This window comes from Myotis nattereri (assembly GCF_964212035.1).
Source record: "Myotis nattereri genome assembly, chromosome: 6".
Taxonomy (NCBI): domain Eukaryota; kingdom Metazoa; phylum Chordata; class Mammalia; order Chiroptera; family Vespertilionidae; genus Myotis; species Myotis nattereri.
Genome location: NC_138081.1, coordinates 99,631,027 through 99,653,374, shown reverse-complemented (window position 1 = coordinate 99,653,374; position 22,348 = coordinate 99,631,027). Strand labels below are relative to the sequence as shown.

General features: G+C 63.0%; 1 protein-coding gene across 1 annotated transcript in view; it reads right to left on the bottom strand.

Moving 5' to 3' along the window:
* Positions 1-22,348, bottom strand: part of SMOC2 (SPARC related modular calcium binding 2) — a 72,235-nt gene that overhangs the window by 39,875 nt on the left and 10,012 nt on the right. Inside the window, exons 2-4 of the mRNA XM_081094462.1 lie at positions 11,454-11,625; positions 7,399-7,505; positions 4,900-4,999 (exon numbers count right to left, since the gene is read on the bottom strand). Of these exons, the coding sequence (XP_080950588.1) occupies positions 4,900-4,999; positions 7,399-7,505; positions 11,454-11,625 (379 nt within the window). The remainder of the gene's footprint in view (positions 1-4,899; positions 5,000-7,398; positions 7,506-11,453; positions 11,626-22,348) is intronic.

Here is a 22,348-nt window from a genome sequence, read left to right as displayed (position 1 = left end):
CGAGAATGAGCAGCGAGAGCCCGGCCAGGCCACGGCCTCCCCATTCCTGCCGCTGGGGTGCGGAGCCTTCAGTCGTTAAAGTCAGAGCGTCACTCATAGTTTCAAAAAATATTGTTATTGATTTTAGAGAGAGGAAGGGAGAGGGAGAGAGAGATAAAAGCATCAATGGAGAGAGAGAATCATGGATCGGCTGCCTCCTGCACGCCCCACACTGGCGATGGAGCCCACAACCTGGGCCTGTGCCCTGACCGGGAATCGAACCCTGACCTCCTGGTTCATAGGTCGACGCTCAGCCGCTGGGAATCGAACCCTGCAGGCCGGGCTCCAGTCACATTCTTAGGGCAGCCACTGCCTGTGCACAACTCAGCGCTAGCACACAGGCGACATGGGGCGCAGGGACCGATGACACCCCGACATTCTCTGCTCCCCACGGCTGGCCCCCCGGTCACCGGTCACAGTGGCCGCAGACAGGCAGCAGCCCACTGGCCGGTGTGAACGTCTGTGCTCACGGTTCCCCGTTTCCCACGACGGCCGTCAGGATGTAGTCGGCGAGAGCTTATTAAAGCAGGGAGGCCGCGCTCGGGGAGCTCACAGCTCCTTGTCCTGGAGGCCCCCTCCCCCCGGGCCCAGACGGAACCGCCACGTGCTCATGGATCTGGGCCGGGACTTGTCTGTCCTGACCCAGGTGCCCGGACGGAACTCGAGGCCCACGGGACGAGCAGACCCGTTCCCGCGGCCTCTGCGCGCGGCGTCTGGGTGAACACGTTCCCGGCCTCACCCCGAGGGCCGGCCCTCCTGTGCCCGGACACCCTGCTGACCGGCCGCTGGCCACCCGGCCCCTGGCGTGTTCCCTTCCTGCGCCGTAAGGCCCCGCCGGTAGCGCTCTCACTCTCCGTCACGAGGGAGCTGCGGGCGCGGCCCCACCCTGGGCCCAGCCCCTGCTCTCCCCTCCCCCCTCACGTGTGGCCCAGGCGCCCACGGAATTCCCAGGCCTCGGGTCGTAGGCCTGTGCCCCCCACGTTTCCGCTGAGGGCGTCTCACCCTCACAAGAACCACACGGTCCAGCCTCGACGCGGTCGCCCTGGACTGAGCCCCCCTCACGGCTGGTTGTTCTTAGCACTGAGTGGGAGCTGGGGTGTTTGGACTGTGCACTCGGACCCTCCCCCTGGAAGATCTTCCTGGAGAAGCGAGGAGGCAGAGGGACGGGGCGGGGCTCCCTCCATCCCCCCAGGCCGCCAAGAAGGGGCCTCTGTGCCCTCCCGCGGGCCTGCCTCCGGCGTCCCTGTGAGCTCACACACACACAGGTGCACATCCTGAGTGGCAGGTACGACTTGTGGCTAAATTTGAAATCTCTTTTTCTGATTTTTCAATTGTTATAGCACATCCTTCCCGGACTCCACGACCTGCTCGGTGTAAACTCCAGGACAAAAGGCAGCCATTGAGCAGCGACGTTTCCGTGTGAATGACCTGGGACCCACCCCCATCCTGGGCAGAGGGGGGTGGTGCCACTGAGCATACTAAGCACCAGCTAACTCACCGGGGAAGGGAGGGGGTGCAGGGAGGGACTGCACGGAGGGGGTGCCGAGAGAGGGTGCAGGGAGGGAGTGCAGGGAGGGGGTGCAGAGGGTGCAAGGAGGGGTGCAAGGAGGGGGTGCAGAGAGAGGGTGCAGGGAGGGAGTGCAGGGAGGGGGTGCAGAGGGTGCAGGGAGGGGTGCAAGGAGGGGGTGCAGAGAGAGGGTGCAGGGAGGGAGTGCAGGGAGGGGGTGCAGAGGGTGCAGGGAGGGGTGCAGGGAGGGGCTGCAGAGTGGGGCGTAGGGAGGGGTGTGGAGAGGGTGCAGGGAGGGGTGCAGGGAGGGGTGCAGGGAGGGGCTGCAGAGTGGGGTGTAGGGAGGGGTGTGGAGGGTGCAGGGAGGGGTGGAGGGAGGGGTGCACGGAGGGGGTGCAGAGAGAGGGTGCAGGGAGGGAGTGCAGGGAGGGGGTGCAGAGGGTGCAGGGAGGGGTGCAAGGAGGGGGTGCAGAGAGAGGGTGCAGGGAGGGAGTGCAGGGAGGGGGTGCAGAGGGTGCAGGGAGGGGTGCAGGGAGGGGCTGCAGAGTGGGGCGTAGGGAGGGGTGTGGAGAGGGTGCAGGGAGGGGTGCAGGGAGGGGTGCAGGGAGGGGCTGCAGAGTGGGGTGTAGGGAGGGGTGTGGAGGGTGCAGGGAGGGGTGGAGGGAGGGGTGCACGGAGGGGGTGCAGAGGGGCCCGGACACTGCGGCCCTGGGGTCAGCAGATGAAAGCCTGCACAGCTGTGACTGATGGCACCTGCCACGCCCACCGTCCCAAAGGGTGTCCCATCGCCGGCCCCTCTGCGCTGTGTGTGAGGCTGTGTCTACGGCTGGGAAACCGTGAAGCACACGAGTTTGTCATAAACTCCTTGTGCAGGTGTGTGCTTAACCCTCCCCACTCGCCCCGAAACGTCAGCGCTTCCTCCACAACCGCCCCACGCCACAGGCTCACGGGGGCTCCTGACGCCGCGCCTACCCTCCACGCGCAGGTTCTCGCAGAGTGAAGGCACCGATGTATGGAATTTCCCACAATCCTGAGGGAGAGGCGCGGAGTGTGTTCGTACCAGCAGGTGTGAGCTGACCCTGCCACGCCAATAAGTGGGTCACAGCCACGGACCCGTGCCATGGAAGTGCGGCCATGCACACACACACGCATGCACACGCACGCACACGGACACACACGGAGGGCAGGGGCAGGGGAGCGCCCGGTCCGCACCCAACCTTGAACCTGAGGCCCCTCGGTCCCTGGCTCCTCGGAATAGCCTTTCCCAGGTGACGGACCAGACTGTGCAGCCAGGAGGCAGAACTCTTTCTCCCAACACCGTCACCCGGACCCAAACCATCCCGGGCCGTGAAAAACGGGGCGTTTCCATCCAGCAAGATGCTGCTGGCGCCAGAAAAACAGGCGAGTGGACAGGGCGAGGGCCGGCTCCAGAGCAAAGCCGGGGCTGGGGAATGCGAACCTCGGCCGAGCCCGCACGCAGTTCTCTGGGAGAGTCTCTGGGACACTCTAGACCAGTGATGGCAAACCTCTGACACTCATTTTTTTGGTTGATTTTTCTTTGTTAAATGGCATTTAAATATATAAAATAAATATCAAAAATAGAAGTCTTTGTTTTACTATGGTTGCAAATATCAAAATATTTCTATATGTGACACGGCACCAGAGTTAAGTTAGGGTTTTTCAAAATGCTGGCACGCCGAGCTCAGAAGGTTCGCCGTCACTGCTCTAGCCTCTCAAACGCTGTCACTGAAACCGCAGAAGCCGACACGCCACGGCCCCTCCGCGAGGGCAGTGAGGAGGCCGGCCCGCGGATGGCGTGCGGCCCGCGGATGGCGTGCGGCCCGCGTGTGACGGTGTCTCCAGGCCGGGGAACACACGGGCCAGCTTAGCGTGTCATTTTTTCTGTCTCACTTACTTCCCGAGTCCGTAAAAGAGTTATTAGGTGCAGGGTTCGCTCACTAAAAATATTTTTTCAGCCAATTTTAGGTCTTGGGTGACAAAACAGTTTTTAAAAATAGCTCTGTTTTCCCTCCACGTGGTGCGCCCCTGGGGCTTGCGAGTGGCCACAGCCACCGGGCGTCAGGCTGCGAGTTCCCGCTAATGACGGTGCCATCGTCCCGGCAGCCGGCAGCCCGGCCCTGGCCCCTCCGCCTGTGGATGTCGGCACCGGACAGACTTTCTAACTGTAACCGCCCGCCCTCCAAAATCCGTCTAAAAGGAAACTCCACGTACAAATGTTCCCACAATTCACGAGAAACAGCAGGAAGATGTTGGTCTATACGCAGGGGTGGGCAAACTTTTTGACTCGAGGGCCACAATGGGTTCGTAAACTGGACCGGAGGGCCGGAGCAAAAGCATGGATGGAGTGTTTGTGTGAACTAATATAAATTCAAAGGAAACATCATTACATAACAGGGTACGGTCTTTTTTTGTTTTAGTTTTTATTTCAAACGGGCCGGATCCGGCCCGCGGGCTGTAGTTTGCCCACGGCTGGATAGGGATGTGTTTGCCTGTTTTAGGAAACCTAACCTTGGATTGGAGGCACAGACCATGAAACTTCCCTCTTTTGTTCATCCTCACCCGGGGATATGTTTCCATTGGTTTTAGGGAGAGAGGGAGAGACAGAGAGAAACATCAACATGAGAGAAACACATCCATTGGTTGCCTCCAGGCCGGGGAGGAGCCTGCAACCGAGGTCTGTGCCCGTGACCGGAATCGAACCCGGGACCCTTCGGTCTGCAGGCTGACGCTCTATCCACTGAGCCACACCGGTGGGGGCCACCATGAAACTTAACAGATGATCTGACTGGTGTCCTCAAACATTCATCGACAGGGGAGGCTGCAGGCCGTTGTCACATGAAAGCGGTCGCATCACAGATAAGGTTTTTGGCAAAATTAACGGAAAAGAGACGGCGGCACAGGTCGCTCCCCGGCAGCGTTGCTACGCTCAGAGGCCGAGCCCTGCGGTGAGTAACACATAACCAAGAGCCACAGACAGGGAGCTGACAGCGACCGCATTTCCTTTGCAAAAATATACACAAACCAGAGACGCCTTGTTTGTCTGTTTTTTTGCCAAAGAAACTATTTGGTCCTTCCCACCGTGGACTGCAGTCCTCGCAGTTATTCCTAAACACTCCGCAGCCCAGACTGCGCGGTGCGGGCCGGCCTTCCGTCGGGAGCTGTCTTAAGAAGAGGGGGCTCAGAATACCTTGGGGTTGCCCAGTGACACCCCCCTTCCGGGGCTCCCCACAAGGCCCCGGCACTGAGTTTCCTGGGATTATAAGCAAACACAGGCGAAGGCTCAGAGAGCAGCCAATGGGGTCAGAAGGCTCCCGTCAGCACCGCAGACCTACCCGGGCACCGGGGCGTCTTGTGGGCCACGGCGGTGCCGCTGATGGGCCTCCCGTTGGGCGTGACACACCAGCAGTATCCCGTGTAGCTGTGGCACTGCACCTGGAGGCGACAAACACGGCATCAGGGCGGGGCCTCACCACACAGGCCGCTCCCCTGACCCCCAGTGCGAGAGGGAGGCCCGACCCGGATCCCGCGCACACACGCCACCAGAGGCGCTGACCGCAGGCCAGTGTGCGCCGGCCCCTCCGCGGGCATCCGATCCCTGCCGCCTGGAGGGAGGCCCAAGCCCTCACCTTACACATGGGGAGACTGAGGCACCGAGGTGTCGAGAGACCTGCTCACTCCGTGTGCCCAGGGCAGAGGCAGGGAGAGGAGGCTCTTTCCATCAACCCCACCCCCGCCCGGGTCCCCCTGGCGTCCATCCTGCCCCGGTCTCCCTCCCGGCCAGCCAGCCAGGGGTCCCTCCCCATAGCTCCTCTCTCTCTCTCTCTCTCTCTCTCTCTCTCTCTCTCTCTCTCTCCTCTCTCTCTCCTCTCTCTCTCCTCTCAAAGGTCAGATGCTGGCTATAAAACTGCCCAGAGTTCTCTGTGCACCGATGCCCAGCAGCCCCTGGGCTCCTGTCGCCCCGCGAGAGCTGCCTCTGTCTCGGACACTCTCCTCAGGGAGGACGGCAGCACTGACAATAGGCGTGGCCACACTGCGGGGCGGGCACCGGGGCTCCGGGCGCTGCCTCTGGCTGACGACGGCCACGGCGAGTCAGGAACGCGGAGCAGCCTCGAGCAACGGGCAGGTGACGGTGCCCCAGCCTCGCCACCAGCTGCCCAGCCCAGGGGTGGGCAAACTTTCTGACCCGAGGGCCACAATGGGTTCTTAAACTGGACCGGAGGGCCGGAACAAAAGCATGGATGGAGTGTTTGTGTGAACTAATATAAATTCAAAGTAAACATCATTACATAAAAGGGTACGGTCTTTTTTTTCAATGGTTTTATTCATTTCAAACGGGGCGGATCCGGCCCGCGGGCCGTAGTTTGCCCACGGCTGGCCCAGCCCCATTCACACCGGAATGGCGACTTAGAGCAATGGCACGGGGCACCTGGCCGGAAGGAGTGGGACCCACTCACCACCCACTCCTGCAGGTGAGCCCGGTCACAGGCGTCCACATGGAGAGGGTCCCCACTCGGCCCCCGCTGCCCCACCATGGCTAGAGCACATTGCTGGCTGCAGGTGCCATCCTTGCTCCCCCAGGTACCTCCTGTAGAGCGTGTACCGGCTGTAGAGCGTGTACCGGCTGTAGAGCGTGTACCTGGCTGTAGAGCGTGTACCGGCTGTAGAGCGTGTACCTGCTGTAGAGCGTGTACCTGGCTGTAGAGCGTGTACCTGCTGAAGAGCATGTACCGGCTGTAGAGCATGTACCTGCTGTAGAGCGTGTACCGGCTGTAGAGCGCGTACCTGGCTGTAGAGCGTGTACCGGCTGTAGAGCGTGTACCTGGCTGTAGAGCGTGTACCTGGCTGTAGAGCGTGTACCTGCTGTAGAGCGTGTACCGGCTGTAGAGCGTGTACCAGCTGTAGAGCGTGTACCGGCTGTAGAGCGCATACCTGGCTGTAGAGCGTGTACCTGGCTATAGAGCGTGTACCTGGCTGTAGAGCGTGTACCGGCTGTAGAGCGTGTACCTGCTGTAGAGCATGTACCGGCTGTAGAGCGCATACCTGGCTGTAGAGCGTGTACCTGCTGTAGAGCGTGTACCTGGCTGTAGAGTGTGTACCAGCTGTAGAGCGTGTACCTGGCTGTAGAGCGTGTACCTGGCTGTAGAGCGTGTACCGGCTGTAGAGCGTGTACCTGCTGTAGAGCGTGTACCGGCTGTAGAGCGTGTACCTGCTGTAGAGCGTGTACCTGGCTGTAGAGCGTGTACCGGCTGTAGAGCGTGTACCTGCTGTAGAGCATGTACCGGCTGTAGAGCGCATACCTGGCTGTAGAGCGTGTACCTGCTGTAGAGCGTGTACCGGCTGTAGAGCGTGTACCGGCTGTAGAGCGCATACCTGGCTGTAGAGCGTGTACCTGGCTGTACAGCGTGTACCTGCTGTAGAGCGTGTACCTGGCTGTAGAGCGTGTACCTGGCTATAGAGCGTGTACCTGGCTGTAGAGCGTGTACCGGCTGTAGAGCGTGTACCTGCTGTAGAGCATGTACCGGCTGTAGAGCGCATACCTGGCTGTAGAGCGTGTACCTGCTGTAGAGCGTGTACCTGGCTGTAGAGCGTGTACCGGCTGTAGAGCGTGTACCTGCTGTAGAGCATGTACCGGCTGTAGAGCGCATACCTGGCTGTAGAGTGTGTACCAGCTGTAGAGTGTGTACCTGGCTGTAGAGTGTGTACCAGCTGTAGAGCGTGTACCTGGCTGTAGAGCGTGTACCTGGCTGTAGAGCGTGTACCAGCTGTAGAGCGTGTACCTGCTGTAGAGCGTGTACCGGCTGTAGAGCGTGTACCTGCTGTAGAGCGCGTACCTGGCTGTAGGTGCCGTCCTCGCTGCACTCCGGGATGAACACCTGCTGGAACTCCTTCCTTGCCTGCTCCTGCGTGTACTTCCGCTCGGCCACACACCGGGACACGTCTGTAGGCAGGAGCATAGCAGTGCGGTTACACACCAGGAAGAGGCAATGCCCGAGACAGGCGCGTGGAGACGCGGGCACGATGGCGCGGGGCAGCCACCTCCGCTGGGCGGGCGAGTGGCCACCGCAGGTCACCAGCGAGAGGCTGGCTGCTCCGAGTCAGGTCCTCTCGAACTAAGGAGCCGGGCAGAGGCTGGGAGAGGGTTACTGGCTCGTCCCGGTGAGTCGGGACCTGCTTCACGGCCACGAGGGAACACAGCTGTGGTCAGTCGGCGTCTCTTCAGGTCCCAGCGTGTCCACCGGAGCCCACGGGGTCCAGTCCACAGGCCCAGCGGGAGGGAGGGGGCACAGGGACCCCGGGAGCTGGGACGTGCTGGCCAACAGCGGGGTCCAAGCCACCCCCTGGAAACACTATTGGGGGCACCAGGGGGCCTCTCTGCTCTGTGTCTGCGTTTCCTAGGACCTCGGAGCGATGCCAAGCTCCGCCTCGTCCCACCGCCCAGCAGTGAGCGCCTCGGTCCAGCCTGCCCCGCCACTCAGGCACCGCCTCAAAGCCGCGACGCCGGGTGGCTCAGTGGTTGAGCGTCGACCTGTGAACCAGGAGGTCAGGGCACAGGCCCGGGCTGTGGGCTGGATCCCGGTGTGGGGCGTGCAGGAGGCAGCCGATCCGTGATTCTCTCTCATCATTGATGCTTCTAACTCTCCCTCTCCCTTCCTCTCTGAAATCAATGAAAACATATTTTTTACAAATACTGCTCAGACACGATCCGAGGCACCGCGCGGGCCCGCGCTCCTCAGGAAGAAACCCTGGGACTCAGCAAACGAGTGAAAAGGAAGTCGAAAAGCGCCAACAGAAACAGCGCTGCTGAGAAATGTCCGCGACTCCAGCCACGTCTCCTCTCGGACGTTGGTGGTTCCGTGTCGTCCACGGAGGCCTACAGGTCGCTGGTTACACCCTAGTCAGGGGCACAGCACCCAGAACAGAGACCGTGATGTTGCCATAACTACGCCTGTGCCTGGCGGAGCCTGGAAACATCGGCGACTCTGCAAAGTACCTGGTTGTCTAACCGCGATGCCGGGCACCGGAAACTAATGCAAAATGACATGGAAAGAGAAGAAAACATCTGAGCCCCCTAACCCTGCTCTGCCCACGGCTCAGGGGAGGAGTCAGCAGGACGGACCGTGGGGGTCCTGGGTGCCCAGTAAGGGAGGCCTGCGGCCCCACGAGGCCCCCTCGCCCCACGGCTGCGCGTCTGCCCTACGCTCCTGAGGCGGGAAGGAGGGCCATCCTGGTGCCAGATCCCAGGAGAGGATCCAAGGGGCGAGACGGCCGCTAACCAGGGCCCCTCCTTTCCCGACCCGGCCAGTGGCCAAGGAGCCTCCAACGCAGGGAGGCCAGACGTCTCCACGCGGCCTCCGGTCCTCGCGCCTCGCGCCCGCGGGCACCCTCACAAGCACTGGTTTCCTTCCCTGGGCCCCCCGACCCTGGAGCCCATTTGAATTTTAAAACTTGAAAATAATGGTTCTCCCAAGTTGTCTTAAGTGTTTCCAGACTTAAATAACCAGTTGTCTGGGCCTGCTTCTCCAACGCGCCACTGCCCAGCGGCTCCAGTGGTGACCGTCTCACTGCCTGGCAGTCAAGCTGCCGGCCGCGAGGGGGTGCCATCCCAGCAGCAGCCCGGCCGGGGGGCTTCTGGTAGCTCCGGGCGTCCCTGAGCTGCGCACAGACCCTGCCGGAGGTGGGCAGCCCGGCTGCGCCCCCACACCCCCGACAAGCTGGTCCCTAGGGGCCTCCTGCTGAGGAGGGCAGGGCTCAGGCAGGGCTCGGGCCTCCTTCCTGGTCCACGCTGGGCCGGCGGCCGCCTCGCACGTGTGGTTTTACTGCACTCTGTGTTTTAGCCGCGGAAATCACTGCTTTGCTGGGCCCCGAACTCCTGTTTTAGGGCAGCCTGCGGTCTGACTGTCTAAAGAGAGAAGTGATATGGGCCCCGCTGGCCAGGGCCCCGTGTGGCGGATGGAGTTACAAATTGTGCCCAGCGTTTGAACTCTCGTGGAACAAGCAGAAAGCATCCATTTTCCAAACCGCTCGGGGCCGGCCGTTCCCAGCGTGGGGTGTGGACAGCACCACCTTTTAAAGACACCGGCACTTCTGCCGCGGGCGGGAGTTCTCGAACCCGCAGCCCCGCGTGCCGGGCGCGAAGTCCCAGGATCCCGGCGGCTGCGGGCGATGATGCAGGTGGGGAGCCAGGCCCATGAGGCACTGCGGCCCGTCGGTCGCCCCCAGGTCCAGGCCTGCGGGTGGAGCTGGCGGCCCTGCCCCTGCCGCGGTCCCCCTTCCAGATGTGCTGACTCAGCACCGGCCACGGCCTGCGGCCAGGAGCCTGGACGGCCCTCCCGGCGATTCTGCTGAAACATGCAAAACACGAGGCGGTTTCCCTCAGAACTGCTCAGGCCGCCCGGGGCTGCTGTGTCGTGTCACTCGCTCTGGCGTGGTCAGGACACGTGACGTGAGGCCAGAGGCTCGGCCAGTTTGCCCGTGCACCATCCACTCCGGGTCACAGGGCGGCCCACGGCGGGGCCCACAGCAGAGCCCCCTCCTCTCCTTAGCTTTATTTCCTTAATATATTTTTATTGCTTTCAGAGAGTAAGGGAGAGGGAGATAGAAACGTCAATGTTGAGAGAGAATCACCGATCGGCTGCCTCCTGCACGCCCCACGCTAGGGGTTGAGCCGCAAGCCGGGCCTGTGCCCGGACCAGGGTTCACACTGTGACCTCCCGGCTCATAGGTCGACGCTCACCCACTGAGCCCCGCCCACCAGGCCTGTCCTTCACTTTAAACGGGCGCCCGGCTGACCTGCTCCTGCGCGAGACTAAACCAACGGCCTCCCTACAGAAACCACAGCGTTCAGCACAGCCTCCCATGGCATCATCCCACTGCATCCCACTGCATCCCACTGCATCCCACTGCATCCCACTGCTCTCTGCAAACAGGGCAGAGGTCACGGCCCCCCGCCTCCCCGGGGGCCGCCCGGACGAGCTCCCTCACGCCGGGCTGTGGTCGGAGGGAGGACGCAGCCGGCCCTCACGGCTCCTGGTCTGGCTGAGGCTGGACCCTGGACACCTTGTGGGGTTTTTGTTTGTTTTTCTTTCTGGACACTTTGTTTTTAACGGTTTGAAAATTAAATCCTCACAACACAAGCCCCGTCCCTTTTTTCCCTGGCTCCACGACACGAAACCTCAAACCGTCGTTGTGACCATCTGAGAGCGTGGGACTCGGTGGCCTCAGGGCGTCCGCCACGCCGTGGAACCACCGCTGTCATCGCTCCAAGGAAACCCCGCCCACCCGCCTCCCTGTGCTGCCTGCGGGGCTCAGGGCCTGTGAGCGGCTCGTGGGCCACGTGGGCGTTTGTGCCTGGACGCCTCCACCCGCGAGTCCTCGGGTCACCTGTGCACATGTGTCCGTGGCCTCGGGCCCTGATGGTTTTGGATTCTCAATGCCGGCTGTGCCCTCCCCGTTGGCTCCGGGCCTCACTGGCCTCCCGTTCAGTGGCCGTTCCCCGAGGCTCCCATCCAGTGACAGCAGCTGGTCCCAGCCGCCCTCCTTCCCCCGCTGGTGATGGGTCGCCTCACGCGGCACCTAATCTCTTCCTGGTCTTAAAACCCACTTCCCGCCCCGGCCAGTGCAGGCCAGTGGTTAGCAAGCACGAACCCGTCAAAGGGCTCTGTCTCGAATCATGGAAATCGCTCTTCTTCCCACTGATCTGAAGTGTTCACAGACTTACATCTCGAGTCCCTCCCGACAATGCAGCGGCGGTGGGACTAAAGCTCACAGCATGGCAGTCACGTGGTACTGGCTCCCGTGGGACCGACTCCCGTGGGACCGACTCCCATGGGACCAACTCCCGTGGGACCAACCGGTGCTGCGAGGCGTGTGTGCGCGGACGGCTTACCTTTGCAGTTGCCCCGGTACGCAATCTCCAGCTGTGGGTCCTTGCACTTGGCGCGCTGGAACTCGCAACGGGACAGGAAGGTCCTCCCGTCGGACGCACAGACCGGCTTCTGGGGGGAGCCCCCGCAGTCCAGGCTGCAGTCCTTGTCTTTATCTTGATCAACTCGCAAAAACTGCAGGAGGAGAAGAGAAGCAGATCGACCTGAAGAAACGCTTGCAGCCCGGCCGGCGGGGACCGTGGCTGCACGTCGACCTGTGAACCGGAGGTCAGGGTGCGATTCCCGGTCAGGGCACAGGCCCGGGTTGTGGGCTCGATCCCCAGTGTGGGTATGCGGGAGGCAGCCAATCCATGATTCTCTCTCATCACTGATGTCTCTTTCCCTCTCCCTCCCTTCCTCTCTGACACCAATAAATATGCACATATTTTTTAAAGAAATACTTTCGGCAGAGCAGCAGAGAGCAGATGGCGACCTGAGGCCACTGATGTCTGGGAGCCACGGCCGGACACGCCAGGGAGACCTGCGCATTCTTGGCCGTTGCCTGTTTTCTAAGGTCTCAGGAACCGACCATTCTCTACGCCCGCGTTTGGTTCTGAATCGCAGAGGCTGAGCGGCGAGTGAACCCACCCCATCTCACAGAGGCCAGTGCGCCCTTTACCTTCCGTCTGAACCCGGGGTGGGGGGCGGGGGGACTTGCCTCGGAGTCTGTGAATTCATTGCCAGTCACTCCCCACTCACCCGCCCTGCCCTCATCTGGGAGGTGAGGAGTCGGTGAGGAAATTGGGAGGTGGGCCCCCGTGGCCTGGGCCCCTGTGTGCATCTCGCCTGAACTAGGTTCCTATCCTATATAATAAAAGGCTAATATGCAAATCAACTGAATGGCAGAACGGCCGGTCGCTATGCCAGGCACTGACCACCTGGGGGCAGATGCTCAATGCAGGAGCTGCCCCCTGGTGGTCAGTGTGCCAGAAGCGGGGCCCACAGCTGGCGAGCGCAGCAGCGGTGGCAGGAGCCTCTCCCGCCTCCCCAGAAGCTCTAAGGATGTCTGACTGACGGCTTAGGCCCGCTCCCCGCAGAGAGTGGGCCTAAGCTGTCAGTCGGACATCCCCTGGGGGCTCCCGGACTGTGAGAGGGTGCAGGCTGGGCTGAGGGACCCCCCCTCCCCAAGTGCACAAATTTCGTGCACCAGGCCTCTAGTTTCTGAATCAACGCCCAGGCCCAGGGAAGCGGTTACTGTGGAGGCCTGATGGCTCTTGGGCTGGCCTATGTCCCCCACAGTCCCTGCCCAGAGCCCCCCATGCTCCCCAGTCCTGAGGATACCCAAGGTTCCCTGTCCTTGCCTGGCTCCTCCTTATCCCCCACATACTCCTCAGATCTAAGTGTCCCCACAGAGGCCTGGGCCCGGCTGCCAGCTCCCACACGGCACTTCCTGGCCAACAGATGGTGCTCCCCACCCACCCGACTCCCAGACCTTTGTACGTGCTCCCACTGCAGGCCTTGTCCTCCCTCCCCCACCCCCACCGCCACCCCCCGCCCCTGCCAGGAGGGACAGCAAACGTTCAGGGAACCCAGGTGCAGGGGACCCAGGTGGGCAGGGACCCAGGTACAATGGAACATCCTGGAGGCAGCGAGAACCCTGCTCTCCCCTCCACTGCGGGGTGCACGCTCACTGACTAGGGCGAGCGCAGAGGGCCCAGGGGAGACGCTCAGCTCCCCCCTCGTGTCCTCCCAACACCGACATTGTCTCCCAAAGTGAGACACCTGTGGAGGGAAGCCAGCCTCCCTCGCCCTGTGACAGAGGCAACCACGGTCCCGGGCTCACGGCCTGGGCCATGCAGAGCTGGCCCTTCAGATGGAACCTGTTGGAGCCCAAGGGCAGGTGGGAGCAGCTCACAGGCACCGAGGAGGAGACAGAGGTTCCTGGAGGACCCCAAGCCCAGCTGCCTCACGCGACCACTGAGAGACCAGGCTCCCGGAAGTCACCAGCTTGTCTGCGATGCAGCTGGCACCCAACCAGCACCTGGGACCCGGTCCCACTCCCCCCTCCGCCCCAGCACGGTGGGTCTTCCTGCTCCAGGACCCCCACGGGAGCACTTAGGGTAGGAAGCCTGGGGAGTGGCATGGACGAGGGCTGGGCATCAGGGCTCAGAGCCTCTGTTCCCGGCCCAGCTCCACTCCGGCTTTGACTCCTGCTGGCTCCTCCGGCTTCACCTGAAGTGCAAAGGCCACCCTGTCACCTTGGGCGACGCAGGACACAGATGCTTCACGCTCCCTGACAGCGTGTTATGCGAGGAGACGAGACAGCAAGGCCTGCGGCCCCGGGGCAGCCTCTCTGCACAGCACCTCCCCACCCACCGCCCCCCCCCGACCGCCCACCCACCCACCCCCCAACCGCGAGGTCACATCACCCCGAGCCGCAGGCGCAATCTCCGAGGTGCACTCCCTGCTGGCGCCTGGCCCCTGTCACCGACACCTCCCCGGTGTCTGCGCCTTCCCAGGCGACAGGCAGAGCCCGCAGCCCCGTCTGTGCGTCTCCCCGCGGGTGTCTCAGGCAGAGGCGGAGGCGGAGGCGGAGGCGGAGGCAGAGGCCGGGCCGGCTGGGGCACCTGTGCTGGAGCTTCACCGGGCCCTGGGGCCGGGAGCACACACGGCTCTAGACCCTCCCGCCCTGCAGACACCACAGCCCGGCAGGGAGCTTGTGCTTCCATTCCTAGTTCGGGGAGAGCCACGCTCCGCTGCTGCGTCCCGGCTGCATCTCGGCTCTCGGGTGCCTGTGTGGAGCCCGGGCGGGTGGGGGCGCACCAGTCTCCCGGCTCTGCCATCTATGAGCTGGAATTTGGGGGAACCTCTTAAACTAGCTCCTACACCCCGAGTTTTAAAGGAACAGTTGCACAGGAACCATGAGAGCCCGTCCGTGGCTAGAGCGCTGAGAAAACAACGCTGAGAAAAGACCGTCGTTCCCCTTAACGCCTGGGAACTCACACCTTTAATTACACAGAAAAGAGAAATCCCTTAATTACAGGGGAAGGGCACTCGGCTGCTGCAGAGGGAGTAAGAGGACTGGGGGGACCCCCAGGGGACTGCGGGCGGCGGGGTCCACAGTCCAGAGAGAAGCGGTGGGACAGGGGCCGGAGGGATCGGGGGACAGGAGAGGAGACGCCCGAGCCCGCGGCCCCGGGCAGAGCCGCCCGCAGAGCTGAGCGGGCACCTGAGACAGCACAGGGGGAGGGGGCGCGTGCAGGTGGGGGCGTGGGGGGCCCTCACGGTAAGTCACGCAGCCCCTGTGGGGGCACAGACCCGCCCGCCCTCGCCACGGGGCTTCTCCAAACCACAGCGTCACCAAACACTCCCGTGTCCCCGCGAACCACGGACAGCGTGCCTGCCGCGCCCGTTCTCGCTGCTCCTCGGCCGAGCTCAGGGCGCCGGGCACGCTCTCCGTGTCCACGAGAGGAGATGCTGCAGCGAGGCCAGGAGCGGTCACCTTCCCAGAGGAGAGGCCGACGCTGGACCCGCCTCCACGCCCACGGCTCAGTGGGACACGCCGCCAGGGCCACCAGTCAGCGTCAGGGATGAGAATCCCTGAGAGGCACCGGGCCCCGTCGGCTCCCCAGGGGCACCCGCAGCCCTCGGGGAGCCCCGGCCCAAAACGGACTTGGGGAGCAGGGGGCGCAGCCCGTCCCTGACCCAAGACACCCCCGGTCCAAGCATCACGCGGAGAAACAGTCCCAGCCTGGGCAAGTCCGCGTGGCGGGCATGGTCCTGTGTGGCCCTAAACACCTGGCCAGTGGCACCAGGATTCGGGGAGCCTGGGGCCAGTGCCAGATCCTGGCTGAGCCGACTCTCCCTCAATTCCCAGAGAGCTTGGGGGGAGGGGGGCAAACCAATGTCCTGTTTGTCCCCGGGGTCCCTGCCCACTCGGTGCTGGGTTCTGGGACCCAGCGGGCTGGGCTGCTCCAGTCTGGGGCTCTCCGGCCCAGAAACCCAGGTGAGTCCTAAGCAGACAAGACACTGCCACTCCCAGGGACTCACAGTGCCCCGTCCCTGACAGCGATGGGGGACCAGAGGCCACGTCCAGGTCTTTGTCACCCAGAGGGCAGTGGGCTCTGGCCCGGGAGAGCCGCAGGAGGTGCTGAGAAACGGCGGCGAGGCCTGGCGTCCAGAGAAGCAGCCGCGGGAAGAGGGGACCTGGCCCACCTTTCCTCCTCTGCTCAGTGGATTAGCACCCCGTCCGCAGCCTGAACCCCCATCGGAGTGCGAGGCGGGTCCCACGACGCCCCCGCCCACGGACCCAGCCCCCCGGCTCCACACACCGCACCTCGCTGTTTCGTAAAGAACAAACTCACTCAGCATCGGGGGAAGGACCCGTGATGACATCCGGCGCCTCCACCTCACACACGCCAGGACTCCGCCCAGGCCGGGGTCGGGGATAGGAACGCAGGCAGCACTCCGTTTGGACGGTTCCAGGTGTCAGAACGACCCCACCACCTGGTATTCCAAACTCACCGAGTCCACACTCTGACACGCAGAAATCACGGCTACGCACAGGATGCACGTACGTGCTGTGAGCAGCAACTCCTCTAGGGGTTCACGTCAAAACCTCCCGAGCGGCGAGAGCCAACGGACACGGCGACCACGGGGACAGGGACACCAGGAAAGAGCCAGGGAACAGGCAGCGAAATCGGTTCCCCACCTGCCACCCCACCTGCCACCCCACCTGCCACCCCACCAGCCACCCCACCTGCCACCCCACCAGCCACCCCACCTGCCACCCCACAGGAAGGAGGGCTTCAGGGCTCACACACCTTCCTGGGGTCTAAGCTCATTTTAACCGACCGGTATCACCACTACCCCAAACATCTGGTATTAATACGTCACACTGACATGCGTGTAAGCGGTGATGCTGCAGGGACGTGTCCCCCGTGATGGCGCGGTCTTCACATTCGGAGCCTCATTTCTGAGGAGCTGCCCTGAGGCTCCGGGAACGTCCCTCCCTTTGGAGCTTACACACCATCTGGGAAACATCGGCCTCCTCCCTGTGCAGAGCCACGTGATGTCCTGCCCGAGGGGAGATGGTGAAGCAGGAGGAATGGCTCTTCCTAAGACAGCGGTTCTCAGCCTGGGGGTCGCAACCCCTTTGGGGGGTCGAATGACCCTTTCACAGGGGTCACCTAAGACCATCGGAAAACACATATAATTACATATTGTTTTTGTGGTTAATCACTATGCTTTAATTATGTTCAATGTGTAACAATGAAAATACATCCTGCATATCAGATATTTACATGACGATTCCCAACAGTAGCAACATGGCAGTGATGAAGTAGCCACGAAAATGGTTTTATGGCTGGGTCACAGCATGAGGAGCTGTATTAAGGGCCAGAGGTTGAGAACCGCTGTACCTAAGAGATTTACACCAAGAACGACCGGCGCTCAGGTCAGGGTCCTTCACTGAGGTCACCTCGGAACACATCTCCACCTCCGACAGCTTAGCCTTCCTTTTTTAAATATGTTTTTATTGATTTCAGAGAGAAAGGGAGAGAGAATCATGGATCGCTGCCTCCTTCACGCCCCCCACTGGGGATCGAGCCTGCAACCTGGGCCTGTGCCCTGACGGGGAATCAAACCGTGACTTCTTGCTTCGTAGGTCGGTCAACGCTCAGTCACTGAACCACATCGGCCGAGCAGAACCGGCTCCATCTGTGGGTCCTGACCGGGTTCGGAGGGAGGCCAGCGCGGTGGTGGCTCCGATGGGTGCTGGCTGCCTCCCCCCGAGACATTCGGCACCGACCAGGCCCAGGTCACTGAGAAAGGCCACTTTTGAGGAACGGAATGTATTTAAAATCAGGTATTTTCCGTGAGCAGATGCAGCTTAGGGATGTGCCGTGTCTGGTGTCGTCTGTCCGGCCTGGGTGGGACGCCGTCCTGGCCACGCCCACGCCTCCCGGGGACACGCAGCCGTTTATTTCACCTGGGGCTGGCGAGGTGCCCTCGGGCATCTGGTCACACGTGGCTTGACTTGGATTCCCCGCTCTGGTGTTCGATGCTCTCGTTCCTCTTTAGCACACGACTGCCCCAGACGCCTGCTCCTGGGAGGGCGGGTGACGTCGCCGGCACAGCCCTCAGGGGCTCTGGGCGTCACGGCCCACAAGCTCGGTACTAAACACCTAAAGGCGTGGCCGGAGGAGTGGGAGCATCACGACTGACGCATGTGGCTCCCGCTTCCTGCACCGCGTGCAGAGGGCGTGTGAGGGACACGGGAAACGAGTGGAACACTCATGACAGGGATTCCTGCCGAGCCCATCACTTGCTAATGATCCCACAGGGTCCTGCTCCTTCCCGTCTCGCCCTCCACGGCGGAAATAATTCGCCGGGAATGGCGCTGGACCGCAGCCTCGGCGGATCTGGGCCGCGAGGCAATGACAGCTCATCACTGCGGAAGGGACGCTACGGGGCGGCCCCGAGCAGTCACCAGAGGAGGAGATGGGAAATCCAGGGACACAGCCTGAGCAACCCAGGCCTGACCCCAGGGCCCCCCGCCTGGCGGAGTCAGCAGCCAGGGCCCCGGGGTCTCCTGCCGACTCCCCGCAGGGCTCCCACCGCCATGGTTCTCAATCAGCAGCGTCTGAGCCACGGACGCCCACAGCGACACTCACCATATTTTGCATCTTTAATTTTAAAAGGGATGCTGGTGTCTACTAACATGTTCCAGCCAAAATAATAAATGTGAGACATCACAGAGGGTTGGATGCGGAAATCGTTTTGTTGAAACCGGGCATTAAATGCCCTTTAATCCCGGCCAGTGTGGCTCACTGATTGAGCATTGACTCGTGAACCAGGAGGTCACAATTTGCTGCCCAGTCAGGGCACATGCCCGGGTTGTGGGCTCGATCCCCAGTGCACCCTTTAGCAGTCTGGGAGCCCTCGGGGGATGTCCGACTGATGGCTTAGGCCCGCCTGGGGAGCAGGCCTAAACCGCAGTCTGACAGCCTTATCACTGCTGCGGAGGGCCCCGCTGTACTTGCCAGCCATCAGCCGGGCTTGTGGCTGAGCGACGCTCTCCCTATGGGAGCGCACTGACCACCAGGGGGCAGCTCCTGCACTGAGCGTCTGCCCCCTGGCGGTCAGTGCGCGTCATAGCGATTGGTTGTTCCGCCGTTCGGTCGATTTGCATATTGCCCTTTATTATATAGGAATATTTTTTAAATGCCCTTTAAACATGGAGTGAGCAGAGGAGGGTGGCAGGAGGCTGGTGGCCACGTGGGTTGTGCGCCCGCTGCCCGCTGCCCGCTGCCCGGCTCGGGCTTCCCATGGACTGAGAGGCCCTGCAGCCCTGCAAACCCCTCGACTCCCAGGGGCACACGTCCTCACACGTTAACCTTCATGCGAGGGTGCATGTAAGTCTGAGAAATCTGGAGTATCAGTCAATCAAAGTGAACTTCACCTTATTGACAATAAATCAAAATGTATTTAAACCATTCAAGTTTTCAGCGAGAGGAGCGTGGGTGAGTCAAGATGACGGAAACGCCAGCCCCTGGGCGGATGTGATTCAGAGACGAGACGAGGGAGAAACATCAGCCAACATCCCCGCCCTGACCCGGGCCCCGCACACCAGGCCTCCCCCACGAAACACAGCCCTCCGCCCGCCTGGGACGCCCGCGGCGGCGCGTCCCGTGTTCCTTCCTCGGAGGTGAGCTCACAGTGCCGCCTCCCAGGGGTGACTAACTGGAAGATCGTATCTGTTTCCAGAACATTCCCTCCAGATGCAGCCGGTGGTTCCGGTCCAGGCTGTCCCGGGCTGCCCTTCCTGTCCCTGAGGAATCCCAGCCCGCGAATCCAGGGGCCTCTGGCTCGACATCGGGGTCCCTGAGGCTCGAGTCGCGGTTGAGTTCCTCATTTGCAAACCCGCGCTGACTTTAAACGGAGCTGAGCCCGGCCCGCGTGGCTCAGTGGTTGAGCGGCGACCTATGAACCAGGAGGTCAGGGTTCGAGTCGGTCAGGGCACAGGCCCAGTTGTGGGTTCCATCCCCAGTGGGGGGCGTGCAGGAGGCAGCCGGTCGATCAGTGATTCTCTCTCATCACAAATGTTTCTACCTCTCTCTCTCCCCCTTCCTCGCTCTAAAAAAATCAATAAAAATATATTTTTTAAAATAAAAAATAAACAGAGCCAAGCTGCTGCCCAGAGGAGCTGCCCTGCACACCCGACCCTCAGGTCTCTGCTGCCCAAACAGCTAAGGGCCCTTTGCACGGGGCCTGGGCGGCCTCAGACCCTCACCCTGACAGTCCGGCCCCGGCGGGTGCAGGAGCCGCGGGGAGGCTCCCCTCCCCCCCCCCCCCCCCCCCACCGCTGGGGCCGGCGGCTGAGGCCTGTCGTCGCCCCTCCGCCGGCCCCGAGGACCTCCGCCACGTGCGTGTGGTTAGAAGCTGGCACGCGCGTGTGTAGCCGTGACGCTCAGGTCACTGTAATTACCAGGCGGCCCAGAGGCAGAACACGGATTAAGTCATTACGGCTCAGCGAGCGCCACGCGAGCGCCACCTGTCACCACCGTCAGCCGCCCGCCCTCGGCTCCGGGACCCGCCCCGGACGGTGGCTGCGCAGGGGCCAGGGGCGCCGGGTGCTCTGCAGCCGGGATTCCTGAGCGAAGAGGGGGGACTGCACCCCGAGGCTGCCCTGGGCTTTCGCTCGTGTTTACACATCGCCCTGGACACCTGTGGGAGCCAGAGGCAGGGCCCGCCAGGCCGGACGGCAGCGGGAGTGACATGGGTGCCGGTCTCGGGAGGACGGAGGACCCGGGCCGGGCCCTGCTGGGCTCCGCGCTGCCCGCAGGGATGAGCAGACCGGCGTGAGGCCGGGGAACAGTGTTTCCCCCGTGTGCGCACTGCCCCTGGCCCTGCCGGGGTTCCTGCTGCCCTGGCTTTATTTTTCCTTCCCTGTGCGTCTCACCAGCAGAAATAGGACGGTCAGGCCTGCTCCCCGCCTCACACACAGCCCAGGCCGGGCCTCCCCCACGTGGGCGCGAGCCCCCACCCTCTCCCTCCCTGGCCCACCCACCGAGAGCAGCTGCCTCCCCACGCGGCTCACCTGCCTGGACGGAAGACACCCTCCCCCCGCCCCCGCCCCGTGGACAGTAGCAGCGCCCCAAATCCTAAGGCTCCCTCCTGAAACCCAAGGAGCCTTCCCCCACATCCGGGTCCCTCCCTCCATGTCCCCCTCCCCCACGCCCCCTGCTGGGAGCCTTTGAAAGCTGGGCGCTCCCTGGTGCAGGGACCAGGGGACCTGCCTCCCAAAGTCCCCGTGAACTGGAGCAGCGCTGGCAGGGAGCCAGGCCGCAGCCCAAGGGCATGGGTGTGGGAGGGACCCCAACCTGCCCTGTCCACACGGGCCCACTGCCAAGGAGGTCCAGCATCAGGGAGCACTGGCCCTGGGCCGGCCACAGCCGCTGCCAAGAGGTCTGGTGCAGCCGTGATGTGGGGGCGCAGACAGGCTCCTGGTGCAGCTGTGATGTGGGGGCGCAGACAGGCTCCTGGTGCAGCCGTGATGTGGGGGCGCAGACAGGCTCCTGGTGCAGCTGTGATGTGGGGGTGCAGACAGGCTCCTGGTGCAGCCGTGATGTGGGGGTGCAGACAGGCTCCTGGTGCAGCCGTGATGTGGGGGCGCAGACAGGCTCCTGGTGCAGCTGTGATGTGGGGGTGCAGACAGGCTCCTGGTGCAGCCGTGATGTGGGGGCGCAGACAGGCTCCTGGTGCAGCTGTGATGTGGGGGCGCAGACAGGCTCCTGGTACAGCTGTGATGTGGGGGCGCAGACAGGCTGCTGGTGGGGAGGACTGGCCCTGGACCGGCCACAGCCACTGCCGGGGCCCCTCCGTGCTGCCCCCGCGCCTCCTGGGCTCACGTGGAGCACGAGCCAGCTTCACCCGGTGACGAGCTGGGCGGCTCCGGCCACCGCATGCAGGAGGGACGCGTGTGGGACCAGCTGTCCAAGGGTCCAGTGACTCAGCGCTCAGAATCCAGCCCCAGGCCCCACACCCCCCAGCGTGGCCCACGCGGCCGCATTCGCATCCCCGCGCTGGACTGGGTCCCAGCAGACACGCCCGCGGGCTGTGCTCCCCGCTGGGAGGGCCCTGCACCCCGCAGCTCAGCCCGCAGAGGGGGACGCGAGGCACTGGCTGGGGTCCCCGAGCACCACCTCGCTTCCGGTGCGGCCACCACAGGAGCCTCCTCCCAGCTGCCCGCCGCATCCTGTTCCCGCGTCGTCCCGGGGGGTGGGGGTTTTGCAGACGCTGTCTCCAGGGACCCTTTGACCCCACAACTAGCCACTCACCCTCCGGCCGGGACACCAAGTCCGAGGGCCGACCCCTGGGACCAGGAAACTGGCACAATTTCACCTGCTTCTGCCCGGTAGCTCCGTGCGATGCCGGGCGGCAGCCGTCGCAGGGAGTGAGTGTTCGGGGTGGGACGCAGACACTCCCAGGCGGAGACCAGGAGGGGGCCAGGCCAGCCGCCCACGAGGGCAAACCCCCGGCTCAGCCGCCACCGCAGCTGCCGCGCGACCGTCTGGCCGCCCCTGTGCTCCGCCGCCCTGACTCTCAGAGAAACAGCAGGCGTCACGGAGGACGTGAGTCTGTTGCCAGGTTTGCATTTAATGCTCTGATTTCAAAGACACTCACAGACGAGGCCCAACATCTGCAGCCCACACGGGTCCAGGGAAAGCAGCCCCTCTGTCCCTACACTAGTGGCCTGTCTGCACGCCCCCATCACGGCTGCACTGGGGCCTGTCTGCACCCCCACATCATGGCTGCACCAGGCCTGTCTGCACCCCCACATACAGCTGCACCAGGAGCCTGTCTGCACCCCCACATCATGGTTGCACCAGGCCTGTCTGCACCCCCACATCATGGC